The sequence below is a fragment of the Myodes glareolus genome, chromosome 7 (assembly GCF_982192425.1).
Source record: "Myodes glareolus chromosome 7, mMyoGla1.1, whole genome shotgun sequence".
NCBI classification, from domain to species: Eukaryota; Metazoa; Chordata; class Mammalia; order Rodentia; family Cricetidae; genus Myodes; species Myodes glareolus.
In genome coordinates, this window is record NC_142032.1 from 30039731 (window position 1) to 30056615 (window position 16885).

The window sequence follows — 16885 nt, forward strand, 5'->3', positions numbered from 1 at the left end:
CCCTTTCTCAGGTGGCAGTTGTGGTATTTCATAAACCGTCCACACTGACATGCTTTAGTAGTTGGATTAGCCCTTGTCAGCCTTCTGAGGACTTCAGAAAGAGTTGGTTCCATTACCAAAGTAACTTGGTGTCATAGAGTTAAATTGTATGGAGCTTAAATTATCAGTGATTGATTTTGTGAAGTCTTCTGTATACTTCTCAGTTTCTTATTGTCAGTATACTTTCTCTTTTTTTGTTCTCATTTTTTTCTATTTCTTGCATCCCAATACTTTTCTCTTTTCTCTCTGCTATTTTTCGCAGGACAATAGTGGTAACAATGTACCATATAATTTCTAGTTTTAAAAATACTTGTTTTGTTTTGTTTTGCTTTTCAAGACAGGGTTTCTCTGTTTAACCACCCCGAACTGTCCTGGAACTCACTCTATGAAGTAAGCTAGCCTCAAGCTCAGAGATCTGCCTGCCTCTATCACCTGAGTGCTAGAATTAAAGGTGTGTGCCACCTCTGCCCGGCTAAACATTGCTTCTGTTGTGAATAAGGTTTATTATAGATACACTGAAAGTATATAGCAAAGGGAATTTCTTTAATTCATATTTCAATATGTTAGTCCTTTATGGTTATTTTTCTTATAATTCCAGCACTGCTATCTGCACATTCGTTACTCTTGTGCATCTTATATTTAACAAGTGCATTTTGCATGTTTCCTTACTGAGGGGAGGACATCACTTACTCAGACTGCAAGAAAATGCAGATTGCTGATGTGATTGCAGTTGGCTAATACAAGTTATTCCTTCGAGCAAGCATCTCTGGAGAGCTTGTCCTGTGTGGACATAGTATTGAATATTAAGGGCACAAATGTACATAGCAAGTATCCCATCCATCTCCACCCTCCCTCCCTGGGCCTCCAGACATAGAATCCTTGTGTGATCCATCAGGTGGCTCCCTGTCTTGTCACTCCTCCCTGTATTATTATGAAGGTCCCAGTTGCCATGGACACACAGGAAAACAGTCATTGTGCTGGGCATGCAAGCTGCCCTGCAGGAAGTGTGTCTGAGCCAAGTTTCTGAAGGACAAGTCAGAATCTGTCAAGTGGAAGCAGAGAAGACGGATAGAAAGGGATCATGCAAAGGAATTTAGAATAGCTTGAGGTTTAGTGAGCACAGGTGTCTGGTTCTCTGGCCCCAGGGGCCGGAGATGAAGTGAAACAGGCAGGGTGTGGGCAAATTTGAAAGGACTTTATACCTTACTAATGAGTTTTGACTTCAAGGACCATAGGAAGTCTGGAAAGGTTTTAGTATGAGGTTATTATGTACCCACAATTTTTTTTTTTTTTTGGATACATCTTCCTAGTCATACAGTAGAGTGCTTGGGAGAGAAGGCGATATAGACTTTGATTGGTGCCAAGTTATGTACCCCTTTTTCATTCTCACTGTGGTTCCAAATATGGTTTCTTTTTATTTAATGCTGAAAACACTGAGTGGAGGAAACTGCAGTCAGTTCAGAGATATGTGGCTCTGACTAATGTTTCAGAGCTGCCAGGTGACCGAGGCAGGACATCTGGCCACTGTCTGTTGTAGATGGTACCTTTTCATGGTTGTGTGAACTAGTGGTGTGGAATACCTACACCTGGCTGGTAGCTCTGTCACTGTTGAGGGAAACATTGTGGAGCCAAAAAAGCCTTACAGATATTAGGAACAGTCGACTGTGAAGAAGCAAGACATTAATTGAGCAGTTCCAGAGAGCCTTAGAGGTGACGATGTGCACCTCAGGGGAAACCTTACCTGTAAGTGGAAGTTTCTCTGTCCCACAGCTGTTCTCAATTAAATACTCAGTCTTATATTAATTATACTTGCTTGGCCAATAGCTCAGGCTTATTGCTAACTAGCTCTTACATTTTAAGTTAACCCATATTCCTTATTTACACACTGCCATGTGGAAGTACCTTTATTAGTATGGCACATTTATCTACTGCTTCCACTTTATCTGGGTGGTGACTCCTGATTCTGCCTTTTTCCTTCCCATCATTCTTTGTTTGGTTGCCCCACCTATACTTCTTGCCTGGCTACTGGCCAATCAATATGTTATTAAACCAATTCAAGTGATAAATCTTTACAGTGTACAAGAGGATTATTCCACAGAATTTTCCCTTTTTTGTCTAATTAAAAAGAAAGGTTTTAATTTTAACATAGATTATATACAACAAAAGCAGTTATCAAGTAAGAATTACAGTTACAATATTCAGTCTATTTGTATTTGGCAAAGTTAGAGAAAATACTTTATTATCTAACTTATTTTTGAGTACAAATTTTTTACCTAATTTATCTTTTATCATAACTAAAGAAAGCTATGACTATAACTATTTAGTCTTCAACTTCATTAAAGACCTTATGAGGGTGAAATGTTACCTAATATCCAGAACCTCAAGCTTCCTGAACAAAGTTCCTCTGTAACATTGGAGCATCCAACTCTGGCCTATAGGCCTAGCATGTCTGGCAGACTTTCTTGTGAAGCAGGGCATTTTGAAGGACTATCCTAATTTGTCTTGGCAAAATTTGGCAGTCACATCTCTTGTGTCCTGCTGGTTCAGTTTGGACAGTAACTGTCAACAATTGAGGCAAGGGAAGTCTCTTCACACATATGGCTAGCTTTTTCCATAAAGAAAACAAGCTCCATATGGAGTTTCTTTGATGCCCGTCACCTTCTCTGAAGTAGATCGCTACTGCCAGGAACAGATGTGTCTCACTGTCATGAAAAGTCTTAAGTTATTAAACATATTAAGTGCCATATTCTGTAGGTCTTTGAAGTGTTTAAAGATTATGTATCTAAATATATCTGTATATGACCTTGAAAACATACCTAACATGACTATAGGTTTGATTATTATAGATGACTATTAATCTGTATTTCTTAATTACACATTACATTTTTAAATGAGCTACATAAGCCTGATATCCTAAAAAAAAAAGAGTAGAAATATACATACGGTACAACAAAATTAACTTTAAATAAGCCAAAGTCCATACTAATATAAAATATGTAAGATTAATAATTTTTTTTGGATTAAAGTAGATTCAGTAATCTACTTTTTTATACTATTATTTCTAGATCCCTCTTTTTCTTTTTAGAACAAGATTCCCGCATCTAATCTCCTATGTTCAGCTTTTTTTTTTTCTGATCATTACCAATAACATCATGTAACTAACCTCCCCAAAATGATGGCAAACATACCCAATATTTTGGGAATGTAGGTATAATTTCTTAAGACTACTTGCTACTGATTGGAGACACTGGTAGTCTTTGAATGACTCTGAGAAAATTTAGGATAATGGTTAAGTCTTGACTGGAGTAGTCATCTCAGTCAGCAGCCTTGAAACTGTTCCTGATGTAGAAATCTGAAGAAACTGCAACAGAGGCATTTTAAGATGCTGGATCACATGGACCATCTGTTTTCATTGGTGTCTCATCTCCTTGCTCTGAAAATACATAAACTTCTAAAGGTAACATAAATATCTATAATAAAGTACAGATTGTATTGTACACAAGTCAGCCAAAGATGATTTTTTTTTGTTATGTGTTGAGCAGGTAAAATATACACCACATGTCTTTAAGTTCTTTTAGGTTTATTTTTTTATATTTATAGCTAGGATTTTCAGAGGGTTTTCCTCAATCAAACCTGATTTTTCTTAACCCAGAATGAATTCAGAATCTTGCATTTCATGTGTATATGAAAGCATAACCTCTCCCCCAAAGTTACATATTTTTTGACTTAAATTTTGAAGTCAAGATATTTTAAAATATATGTTTAACATAGCAGTTTTCATAATCCAAGGTCTTTTAACGGCCCAAAATGTTAAAGACGACACAATTATATACATAATCCAGATTCTGTATTTTCTATCTTTATGTGGCTTGTTATTTTTGTTATTGCTCTATTTCTTTTTTAAGGACTTTCTTTACCCCTTTACTTTTCTCTCCCAAGTCTACATATATCTTTAAACATACTGTAATTGTTTAGAAGGTTTTTGTTATTAATCTGTCCTTAATGTATATATGTATATCTGTAACGAAATTTCTGTCTTCATGAGAAAAGAAAAAGCCACTGTATAACTACTTAGATCATGATGACCCCATGTTGGACATCATATGTAAGCTGAAGTTTCTGTGTCCCACTGCTGCTCTCAGAGGTTTATATTAATTATAAATGCTCAACTAATAGCTCAGGCTTATTACTAACTAGCTCTTACATTTTAAGTTAGCCTATGGTCCTTATTTTTGTTCTGCCATGAGGTGGTACCTTTATTAGCATGACATATTCATCTCCTCTTCCCTCTGATTTGGCTGGTGACTCCTGACTCTGCCCTTCTCCTTCCCATCATTCTTAGATTGGTCAGCCTTTTTATACTTCCTGCCTGGCTACTGGCCAATCAGTGTTTTAGTACACCAATTTGAGTGACAAGTCTTTGCAGTATGCAAGAGGATTATTCCACAGCACTTTCCCACTGGCTTAGGGTGCAGGAAGGTGACAATGGCAGTTTGATCTTAGGGAATGGTTTTGGAGCTACCTGGACATGAGAGTCCATCAGTGATCACTCTGAAAAAGCCAGGCTGTTCTGTTTGGGAATTGTCCCTCTGGCCATGTTGGTTTTGTTAAGCTTTGTTTCTTGCTTTTGCAGTGCTGGGACTTGAGCCCAGGCCCCGTCATCTATCTCTCTCACTGAGCTGTGGCCTCATCCCTCAGACTTATGCTTGAGATAGTTTGAGCAAGACAGTCAGTTTGCAATAAATCAAAAGAAACCTTATAACTTGAGATACAATTTAGAAAAAAACTAATAAATGTAAAAGAAATGGAAAATGATTATTTGGTAGCTATTGCAGAAATAATTCAAAAATTATAATCCATAATGGGTGGTATTGAAGCTTTTGGGAGAAGGTTGGGTCCCCATAGTGTTTTAACAGTTTTTTGTAATCACATTTCTTATTAATTATAAAAGGAAAAAGATAACATATTTAGTGGAGAAATCTGGCAGGCATTTTGTGGCCAGATGGCCACACCAGTAGCCGGACAAATGTCACCAGGGCTTCCTCACAGGTGCACTGGGATAGAGACCACAGCCGTTCTGTTTATTCTGCCAACAGCATTTAATTTGAATTTAAGCAGACTGCAGCATTCAGAAAAAATCCAAGGAAGGAGATGAACTTAAAGTGTGAATATCACAGGAGAAGAAAATGAAGACAGAAGCTCTGTCGTGTCTGTGAAACGCCAGAGCACGACAGGCCCCTCGGTGATGGTCCCTGAGTTGATCTAGGTCAGTGGGGAGGGATCCAGAGATGTTGTTGGGGCTGCTGAGTGGTCTGTGTAGAGGCTATGAGGTGTGACTGAGGTTGGACCACTGTAGATGTCATGCGTGGTTATAGATGAGAGCTTCTTACTTTGGATTTTGGAATGAGGTGTTGTAAAACGTATGACACGGGAAAAGAGAAGCAGATGTGAAATACTGACACGGAGTCAAAGTGAAGGGATTCGTTATTTTTTCCATATAAAATTTTCAAAAAAAAGCATGAGTACATTTTTTTTGTAGCCTCTACTTCCTAACTAGGTTGACTAGAGGAACTTGAACACTCCTACCCCCCAAATTTAGAGCAATGTAATTTTACTATAGGGACATTTTGCTTTAAACACTGGAGCGTGAGTAACAGATCCAGAGTGGATCCAATTTAAAGTTTTTATGAGGCCTTTGGATAGCGTCCTTATTAAAGGCTATGAAAAATTATTATTTTTGGCTGGAGTATAAAGAGGCTGGTGGCAGATTAGTGTCTTGTTGCTGATGTTGCTTAGAGACCTCCACCCACCCCGAAGCCTGCTTAATGTAGGAATGGATACAGACATTTGAGTGTGGAAAAGGGCCAAACCCTCCATAGCCAAGTGGAATAAAAGGTCCTGGAAACCATGTAGGAGAAGTGCCTAGTGAAGCCTCTCCCGCTGAGAAGTCATGGTGGGTGTGGTGGTGTTTGCAGAGAAAAGCATGTCTCTGCAGGACTGGGAGAGTTCAGGAGTCTCCTGAGTGGTCAGGAGCTGATCACAGTGAGCATCCAGCAGAGCTGCAGATTCATGGAGCACCGTCTCCCTTTCATCTTCTCAGTTCCTAACTGCCAGCAGTCACAGTCATCATCTGGCCTCGACATGTGTACTGTGGCACACTCATGCACAGCTGCCCCACATGGCACACTCATGCACAGCTCCCCCTCCCCCCCCCCCCGTAGCACACTCATGCACAGCTCCCCCCAGTGGTACACTTATGCACAACTTCCCCCCATACACAATCAAAAATAAACAATAAAGTATATTTGTAAGCGGGACAGGATGGTGCATACCTGTAACCCCAGCACTAGGAAAGGCCCTGAGTTTGAGGCTAGTCTGGACTCCATGATAAGAGCTGTCTCACACACGCAAAAAATTCTCTTGGAGATGAGTGTAGCATAATAAATAGAAAGCAAGGAGAGCTCGAATTGGGTTGAGAGTACCTGGCCTAAGAAGGCATAGGAAAAGGTTAAATCGATTAAATTTTATTAGAACAGCAACAAAGTATGAACTTGGAAATGCTGCCCCCTTGCTGTTTCAGAAAGTGCTTACAGCCATAGGGGGCTCTCTCCAGGAGCCGGGGTAGGATCACTTGTATTTGGCTCACAGACCGGGCCCCTTGTTCTGATCCGAGTCAGTGTGGTTCCTCATGAGCAGTCCGCAGCCCTCTGTGTACTTCTCTTCTGTGGGATGAACATCATAACGTCGCTGTTAGCCAGCAGACGAGCATAGGCTGGTACAAGGAGACAGCTGATGGGAGAATCCCGTTACAAGTTTGGGATCTCTGTGAAGACAACGTAGTGTTGTGTTCTCTAAAGCCACCCCACTACTCCTTTTTTACTGAGCAACTAGGTGACAAGAGAACAAAGCAAGAAGAGAGCAGGCAACTTTGAGTGACTGATCTTCCTGCTGAGGAATCTATCCTTCCTTCCTGTTACTTTACTTTCCTAGTGGGGCCTAAAGACCTTTCATATCCTTAGTGTGTGAGTATCCAGTCTTGTTCTTAGAGGGCCACCTGCCCGTTAAAACTCAGACAACAGCATGCCTTACCATCATTTGTGGAGTGGGCTGAGTGAGCCCCCCGAGCATGTGGCTTTCTCGGAGGCAAGATGCTCAAGGCAGGAGCCCACCAGTTCTGTTTCTGTTGCTGCTGTGTGATTCCTGTGTGGTCAGCTGCCCTGCTGTTGGTCTGGGTGCTTTAAGAAGCAGCTTTCGGGGACATTTGATCAATAATAATGCATTTTCTATTTTGACTGTTATTTAGGATCAATGCAGTGTAATTTGCCAATGTAGATGGAGTTCATGAATGAGTGGTTGAATGGCATTTTCCTAAGGAATCTTTGGCAGACCAGGGTAGTTGGAACGAAACATTGATAGTGTGCTCATACTTGCTACTCCCTATGGATCCTGTGCTCGATCTGATCAAACTCTGAGGGACTAGCATGGTGGTTGGCACAGTACTTTGCTAATAGTGTGGTCATGCATTGTTTAAAGACAAGGATGCTTTCAGGTACATGCTGATGGACTAATTCATCCATATGCAAACTCTATGCTCCTGAGATTTAGCCTGTTCCTTCTAGACTGCAAAACTAGCCTTATAGCATATGACTGTGTTGAGCATTATAGACGAGTGTAACCTAATTTTAGTATTTATATGTCGAGTCATAAAAACATACAATGTAAACTAAAAGATTTACTGAAGGTGCAGCTCAGGGCAGTCGCCAGGAATGGAGCTTGCTGGGCCCTAGGTTGCTCTGCAGGGGCCAAGGGAGTAGTGTGACATCCTAGAACATGGCTGTGTGCTACTGTAGACCTAGTAGATACTGCACACTTAGGCTGTGCTCCACTTGTAAAGACTGTTTTCCCTCACTAATAAATTGACACATACTGTAACTCTTTATAAGCTTTTGACTTTAGTACTTACCTTAAAATACATTGTAAAGCAAATGTACTGTAAAAATACATGTAAAACAAAAGTATTTTCTTAAGACACACAGTAGCCTTGGTCTGCAGCAGATCCGCTATACACAGGATCCCCTCCCTCGTCACCATACACAGAGTCCCCTCTTAGAGGTCAGCACTTACCCAGTTACAGTTCTATAAGTGCACTTAACAGATAACCAAGTGTCGCTTTCCTGTAATTCGGTGACTTTTAGTCTGTGCCCCCCACTTTTGGGGTTGGGGGTTGAATGACTTTCATAGGGTCGCCTAAGGCCATCAGGAAACAGATATTTACAGTACAATTCATAGTAGCAAAATTACAGTTATGAAGTAGCAGCAGAAATAATTTCATGGGTCAGGGATCAGCATAGCATGAGGAATTGTGTTAAAGGATCACAGCATTAGGAAAGGTGAGAACCGCTGCTGTAATTGCCTTGCCTTTTCTGTACAGCAGTTTGCTTTTCCGGAGTTGATAATTGCCTTGTGTTTTGTTTTGTTTCAGTAGTTTTCTTTATGTTTCTTTCTACTCAACTTATGCCTTACAGTCAAAAGCCTTGACTAACCCACCAGTCTCCTGCCCTCGAATACCTCTGGGCGTCTAGACTGGGCACTTTGTGAGTCAGTGTTGCCGCTGCCACACAGTGCTGTGGCTCTCCCTTCATTGCCTCCCAGAAAGGCCTGGGTCTTCCTCTCTCTGCGTTTACTCACCAGCTTTGCAGAGTGCATTCTCTGCAGGTCCTGGAGAAGAACAGAGACGTGACAAATTTTCTAAAGTCTTCTACACATATTAAAGGGTTAGTTGTGTGGCTAGGTCTAAAATCTAAATTGGAAATCACATTGCTTAATAAATTGAAGCCCCCTCCCTGCCCTCAAGGAATCTCTTTTTCTGGAATGTTCTCTCAAAGTCACATCTGTATGGATCCTTTCATCTAAAGCTTGGTTTTAATCTCTGGGACTTTGGCATGGCAGTACCCAGTTCTGAAGTGCCACAACATGAAATCTTTCAGTGTAAGGCTGCTTCCTTCTGTTTGCTGAGCATTCAAAGTTGCCTTTGTATTGAAGAGTCAAATCCTCTGGGTGATCTGGCAGCTTGCTTTCCTGAAGTAGAAAACCTGATTGCTATTTGTAAAGGGAAAAGATAATGAAACATGCATTTTTCCAAAGCTGGGGTATTAGCAATTAAATGTTGAAAGGGGATTACGGTAATTAAACTGACCAACTAGAATGAACAGAAATGCTGCAGGGACTGAAGCGATGGTTCAGAGGTTAAGAGCATTTATGGCTCTTATAGAGGACCAGGGTTTGACCTCCCAGCACCCCATGGTAGCTCAGACCCATAACTGCTCTTCCAGAGGACCCTCTTCTGCACCAGGCACACACTTGATATGCATATATGCATGCAAGTGAAACATCCATGCACATAAATAAATCTAAGAAAAAAACTGAACAGAAAGGATACCGCAGTCATAGATAGAAACATTTGCGTGTCTTTGGTGGAGCAAATACACGTTGCATCAAGTGAGTTAGTTAAGCCATTTATTACTTGAGTATCTGGCCGAGGCTTACATCTTAGGCAGATAGATTGCTTTATAAGTTTCTCTCCAACTCTTACTGAAAGGAGCAATAGCCACTGTTGCCTGTGTAATTTCAGAGGGCTGAACGTACATCGTTTTGAGTCCCTTGTTTCATGTATTTGACTGATTAACCTCCAATTGCTTTGGATAATAATTGCTATCCTTTGGGCAAAAATGTTTGCTTAAGAGTCATGCTTTCTTTTTCCAAAGCAGAAGTTACAGTACATCAACCATTAATTCCTTCTGTTTCATTGTATTAAAATTTAAGTTGGGTAGAGGCACATAGCTTAGTGGTAGAGCACTTGCCTGGCATGTTTGAGGCCCTGGGTTAACATCACAAACCTCAAACATCGCTGAAAAGTACTATCGAAGAAACACCAACATCTGAATGAGTTCCAGATCCAGATACGGCATTGCTAGTACCATACACTTTCCAGCTGCCACTAACACGATGAACAGTGCGTGCACACTTGATGAGGAGGACCGTGTGTGTTTTGATAAAGTATATAAAAAGCAAATGGGATGCTAGCAAAGGTTCGTGGGAACTAATGGTGAATCTCATTTCTCCTTTCCGATAGCTCTTTGGAGACTGGGAAGCTCAAGTGCGGAGAATAATGAAGCTCATCGCCGGCGGCGGCTTGTCCATCACAGGCTCCCACAACATGTGCGGGGACTATCTGTACAGTGGCCACACGGTCATGCTAACACTCACCTACTTATTTATCAAAGAGTGTAAGTCTAAAACAACCTTGCTTTGTGATTTCTTCCCCTGCCACTCCCCATGGTCCTTTGGAAAATCAGTTTGCGGAAAGTCCCCTAAAGCCAGACTGGAGGCGTGAGGACTGTTGTCTTATCTTACTGTACTTGTGCCCATGGCGGATGTGTGGAAAGACCTTACTGCAGCTCTTGTGCTTTGTTCCTGGATATCAGCTGTAATATTTGGTCAGTTTTAAATATATGTAAATGGAATCATTTGCATATGTGTGTATGTATATGAGTTTGAGTGCTTGTATATGTATGTGTATATATATGTGTATGTATGTACATATATGTGTATATATATGTACGTGTGTGTGTGTATTCTGCTACTTTTTCCTTTCAGATTGTTTTGGGTACACGAGGCTTGGTTCATTCTTTCTAATTGCTGTTAGAATTTGAGCCCTATAATTGAACAACAGATTATTTGTTTCTCTGGAAAATTCCGTTTTCCTCAAAATTTTACTGTCATAAACTGTTCAATGAACACTCTCTAAGCAGTTCCCATGAAGAGTGATAAATGAAGTAGATCCTGCAGAGGAGGGTTGCAGGTCTCTGCCACAGTCTGGAAGCGTTTTAGGAGCATTGTAACTGAAAGCGAGTGTGCTGGGAGCTGAGAGGAGTAACGAGAAAAAGAATCAATAGATAAGTAGCAATGATCAGAGGGTACCCTAAGCTGCAAAGCAGAGTCGGTGGGGTACACTTAGGGAATGGGAGACTGGGGATCAGTGTCTTCTGAGTCTCTTTCAAAGAGGGAGAAAACACCGCTGCAGGAGCTTTCAGGGGGTGTTGGGGAGAGCAGACCAGAGACCAAGAGACAGGTCATTGGCTTCTGTTGTAGTTATGCAGAGTGGGTGTGGCCTGACCTGCCCATCACCCATGGAGAGAAGTGGAAGGTACAGGAGGAGGGGTACATATCAGATAGGAAGTAGGGAAGGAGGAAAAGGAAGCAGATTGACCAACCCTGACCTTGAAACAAAAGTAAAAGGATGTGACTATGTGATCAAATAAAGTGAATTCTAGTAATGTCTATTCAAAGGGTAAATGAACCTTCCCTCACAATATAACCAGGTATAGAAAATGGGAACCTTAGGGGTCAGACGCCATTTGCCCTTCGGGAAAGGAGTGCCTGCCCCCTACTGGTCAACACCTGAAATAGTTTCTCATGTTAAAATCTGTAACAAGACCAGGCAAGCACCATGCAAGAATCACAAGACTCTGGTGTGGGGTCCTGAAACTATCAGCTACCAGCACTATGACCCTGGGAAAAATCTTTAATCTCTGTGCGACATTTCGTTTCTTCATCTTTAAAATGATTTTTTATTTCATGAGTGGGGAAGAAGTTATAAACATTAAAACAAGTGGTGTGGGTGGATACTCACAGAAAATGTATATATAGTAGCTGCTATTGCTGTATTATTAAGATATCAAGTATGAATATTAGTGGTCTGTTCCTGCCCCCAACACCCAATTTAAAATTGGGGGAAAAAAATCAAAGAAAAAAAAACCTTTCCTCCCTCTTCTCCTGATCCCTCTTGTCCTTGTTTATTGCTCAAGCACTTATACAACCCTGTGATCGGTCTCTTCCACCCGCTCTCCCCTTCTGGCAAGGCTTCCCCCACCGAGGCTGTCCTTTGCCTCCTCTGAGGTCCAGGCATCTTGAGCATGCCCTGCCTCTGGGCATGGTAGATGCACACTGCCTGAGTGGGTGACTGGTGGACCTCTTGAAAATCCAGGGAAACGGCAGTACCTTCTTCCCGGAAGTGGGGGCAGTAGATCCCTTCAAACTTCCCTCTGAACTCCCAAGCCCTCTAGCCCCCTACCCCTTGAGAACTGGAAAGAGGAAGGACATACCTTTACTAACAGAGGGCTGTCTCAGCTGTTTCCCCAGATCCGGGTACAGACAAGTCTTTGTGTGGTAGGGTCCTGTCTTTAGGAAGACGTTTGAACTACAACTCCCAGGCATTTGTTCTTTTATTTATATTTCAGAATTAACAGCCTCACCGTCTTTCTGATGATTGTTTAGTTACAGAACCTAGAGGGCAGGATGTATAGTTACAGAACCCAGAAGGCAGGACAGCAGCCGAAGTGAGATGATTGTGTAGTTACAGAACCCGGAAGGCAGGACGACAGTCATAGTGAGGTGATTGTGTAGTTACGGAGCCCAGAAGGCAGGACGGCCGTAGTGATTATAATTGCTTGGTTCGTGTTTAAACCTCTGTGGCACAAACATGAACTAAACCAGGATGGCACCACTGAGCATGCCAGACTGGATAGGGAAATGCCATGAGGCCTCAGCTCTACACAGAGAACTATAGACAACTGAGTAAAGCTGGGAACACGAGAGGGGGGCTCTCCCCAGGGAAGAGCATAGCAATTGATTGCCCAGTGTCAAACGAAAACATACATATAAGTAATATTATATGGACTCAGCAGGATATTTGTGACTATGTGTGTATATATGAACACATATGTATACAATAAAAATTAGTGAAAAAAGAGGCCTTGAACTTGAAGGAGAGTGGGAAGGGGCATATGGGAGAGTTTGGATGGAGGAAGGAGAAGGGAGAAATGTTGTAATTCAATTCAATTAAATTTAAAAAATGGATCTGTGACACATTGGGTATTGAGTTTATATAAAGCATTTGCCTCAGTTTGTCGACAGGTGAAATTTAATTAATGGGCATTGGATAGGGCTTGGGGCGTCGGCTCACTGGGTGGAGTGCTTGAGGTGTGAGCAGGAGGATCCCAGGTAGGCACAGAAGTGTGCTCGTAATTCCAGAGCTGGTGTGGACAAGACAGGGGGTCCTGGGAGCCAGCCGAGGAGCTAGACTGGCTGAACTGGTGAGCTGTGGCTTCAGTTGAGAGACCCTCCCTCGGCACATAAGGTAGAGAATCAGAAGGGTCACTCGTCAACAACCTCTGGCTTCTACGTGCGAGACACACATGCACCTACATACATGTGTGTCTAAATACAAACATGCATACACATACACACATAAAAATGTCAGTACACAAATCTTTGAAAGTAGCCAGCTGTGGTGGCACACGCCTTTAATCCCAATACTCAGGAAGCAGAGGCAGCCGGATCTCTATGTGTTCTAGGCCAGCTTGGTTCACAGAATGAGTTCCAGGACAGCCGGGGCTACGCAGAGAGACCCGCTGTCAAACAAACAAGCAAACGAAAAAACAAAACAAAAAAAATGAAGTGCCTTGCAGTAACCTATGCATATTTGGTTATAGTCACCTTTCCTTTTTTAAATTTATTTATTTTTACTTTGTGTGCATTGGTATTCTGCCTGCAGGTATGTCTGTGTGAGAGTGTCAGATCTTAGAGGTAGCTGTGAGCTGCACTGGGTGCTAGGATTTGAACCCGGGTCCTCGGGAAGAACAGTCAGTACCCTTAACCACTGAACCATCTCTCCCAGCCTCAAGTTACCTTTCTAATTATATAAAGCAACTTCTAGCCCTATATAAATTACTGCTTCTTGTCACGTCACTCATTGAAAGTTGTTTCCAACTAGCCCTGGTTATAGAGAGATAAAGTCTTTTGGTTTGCTGGCCCAGGCTTTCAGGAGAAAAGATGTAAGACAGTTGGTCTCGGGAATGGTAGAGGCATGACTGAGTGCCCTTCATGGTCTCTGAGAACGGGACTATTGCAAATCTTTCTTCTTTCCAGATTCCCCTCGGCGACTCTGGTGGTACCACTGGGTTTGCTGGCTCCTCAGCGTCGTTGGAATCTTCTGTATTCTCTTAGCGCACGACCACTACACTGTGGACGTGGTGGTGGCCTACTACATCACCACAAGACTCTTCTGGTGGTATCACACAATGGCCAATCAGCAAGTGAGTCTGCCCCTTCCCTGCCTTTGATTTTAGCTGCTCATGCCCGGCTCGGTGCCGCCACTGTAGGCTGGAGTCAGAGGAACGGGGAGGAAAAGAGTCTGTGCATATTTTCCACAGCTTCTCCTTTCCAGGAGTAGCCGACTGAGATGGCACTGGCTTTTATACCTCCGAGCCTCTGCAGAATCCGTTTTGTAAAGTGTTGCTATAATGACACAGATACTGCTTTCTTCTGAAATATAGACCCTCGCTGTCTGTGAAAAGAATATCCATTAAGCCTGTGTCTACACTTTGCTTGATGTGCCTTCTTAACCTTCTTTTGTTATGATGAGCCCCTCACTGGTTTCATAGTTATATTTAAGTTTTTCCCTTATTATAAGCATCGGCTAGAAAGGAAAGGCTGAGATATTTAACAGGCAAGAGTTGAGGGAGTCTTCGTTTCCCTTGCTATGCTGGAATATTATGGGTTCAGGGTATAGTGTGGAGGATCAGGAGTGAAGCTGGGCTGCATGGGTGGGTGTGGGGCAAGGCTGGGATCCTTTGAATTTCAACATGGGAAGCGTTTTTTAATGCAAGATTGTAAGATAAACAATGTACATGTTCTTTGCTTTCTTAGGTGCTAAAGGAAGCATCCCCAATGAACCTCCTGGCCAGGGTGTGGTGGTACAGGCCATTTCAGTACTTTGAAAAGAATGTCCAAGGAATTGTACCTCGATCTTACCACTGGCCCTTCCCCTGGCCAGTAGTCCACCTTGGTAGGCAAGTTAAATATAGCCGGTTGGTCAACGACACATAACAGCACTACAAAGAGGGGAATGAGGACCTGTCCGAAGTGCTAAGAACTCCAAGAGAGAAGATGCCATAAACAAACACCTCCCTCCTGCCATTATCTTTCAACAGTTACCTTGACTTAACCTATTGAGTTACCTGGTCAGCACTGTGATCTTTTTTTTCTCTCCAAAGGACCTACGGTGGACAACAATAAAGAAAATTGACCCTTCTCATGCACTGTACGCATTTCCTGTTGTTAAGCCTGGGGCTTCTCTACCCGGCAGCCACCATTTCCTCTGTGCAATTCAGCAGCGCCACCGTGCGCTTCCATGTCATAAGCTCTGGCCTTTCCAGCCATATCTGGAAATAAAGTGTGTTATTTTCTTGGAAAAACATACTTTTCATATCTCTTGCCCCAAAGGCAGGGCTGTAAGCCATTTTCTAGCAAATGTCTCTATGAAAGGGTTCAACATGTCTGAACGGGATTTGGTTCCGAAATCTCTCTACCTGCTGCGCTGATGCTCAGCTGAAGATGGTAGGTCTGGAGAGGTCTGCTCACTTGGGGTTTTATAAAATCAGCAGAGACGGTATATTAAAAACTGCAAAAAAAAAAAAAAGGAAAAAAAAAGATTCTGTTATAAAGTGATTTTTCTAAGTATTTCCTAACTTTATTTTTCAAAATGATGTTATGAAAACCAAATTTGAAGATTTTTACATGTCACAGAAAAGAGAGTGAAAATTTAAAAATGCTTCTTGGGAGAGAAATTTGTCTATGTTTCTAGTGCCTTTCTTGTCTTGAGTGTATGGTCGGTAGGCAATCTTAAATGTTTTTATTTAAAATAAAGTATTCCATGAAAATATAAATGTATGTATACACTACTAAATTTTGCATTTATAGCTAAATTAAATGAAAAGACTGCTAATGGTTTTAAAAATGTTTTGAATTAAAGAATAGGGTTGTGAATTAAGAGTATGTGCCCATTCACATTTTGTGAGCAGGCAGTGATGGCACATACGACTGAAATTATTTCATCTATTTGATAGTTCAGTTTTAACTACTCAATAAAAACAGCCATGAATATCTTTTTTAAAGAGAGTTTTGAAAATGATCACTTAGCCTAAAACTTGAAAGCTATAAATTAGTTGTCCATACTCTCATGACAATTTTGTTGGTGAATAACAACAAAAAAGAGATCTATTTCTTTAAAATAGATTTGCGCAGAAACTGCATGGTTTACTCCTGACACGCGTGTGTTTGGGGAAGTATTCTGCTCCATACTTGCCAACGTGGAGAACAAAATAGTTTTCTAAGAACGAAGAAGTATATATATATATATACATATATATATACATATATATATAATATCCATTCTGTATTTTATGTGCAGCAGAATTACCTTCTGTAGGTTTTGTGTGCGTGTGTGTGTGCACAGCGTGTGTGTGTGTGTGTGTGTGTGTGTGTGTGTGTGTGTGCGTGAGTGTGTGTTACTCACAAGGTGATATTTGTATTGTAAAACAATAATGGTGAAGGAAATAAAAAGGCTTTTAAATTTTCGTTTGTTTTGAATCTTTGTAAAGTTATTATTCCAGAGCGTATACTGAGATCTTACAGCTTACCTAAATCATAAATTAATCAAAATGCACTTTGTAATAAAAGCTGATACTAAAAGTATGTGGCTGTTCTGTTGTGTTCATCTTCACGGAACTCGTGACCTTGTTAAATCAGTGCCGGAAACCAAACCTCGAAATCTCCTCAAAGCTTGTGTGATCCAAATCCTTATTATTTACCCATTTCTCCATGCAGGACTTTAAGATGTATTTTTATCATCAAAAACTCCTACAGGTCTTTGTTTTTCAGTCTGTGAAAGGAAACACAGATAAATTAAAATCAAACTGTTACCATTGTTTGCTAATACCTGTGA

At 41.4% G+C, this 16885-nt stretch overlaps 1 protein-coding gene across 11 annotated transcripts in view; it reads left to right on the plus strand.

The window, feature by feature from the left end:
* The window catches only part of Sgms1 (sphingomyelin synthase 1), a 265051-nt gene extending 248416 nt beyond the window's left edge, over positions 1–16635 (plus strand). For all 11 annotated transcript variants that reach the window (XM_087907991.1, XM_087907994.1, XM_087907990.1 and 8 more), the window contains 3 exons: positions 10172–10325; positions 14029–14195; positions 14809–16635. In XM_087907991.1, the coding sequence (XP_087764117.1) occupies positions 10172–10325; positions 14029–14195; positions 14809–14988 (501 nt within the window). In that variant the 3' untranslated portion in view covers positions 14989–16635. The remainder of the gene's footprint in view (positions 1–10171; positions 10326–14028; positions 14196–14808) is intronic.
* Positions 16636–16885: the final 250 nt, after the last annotated feature.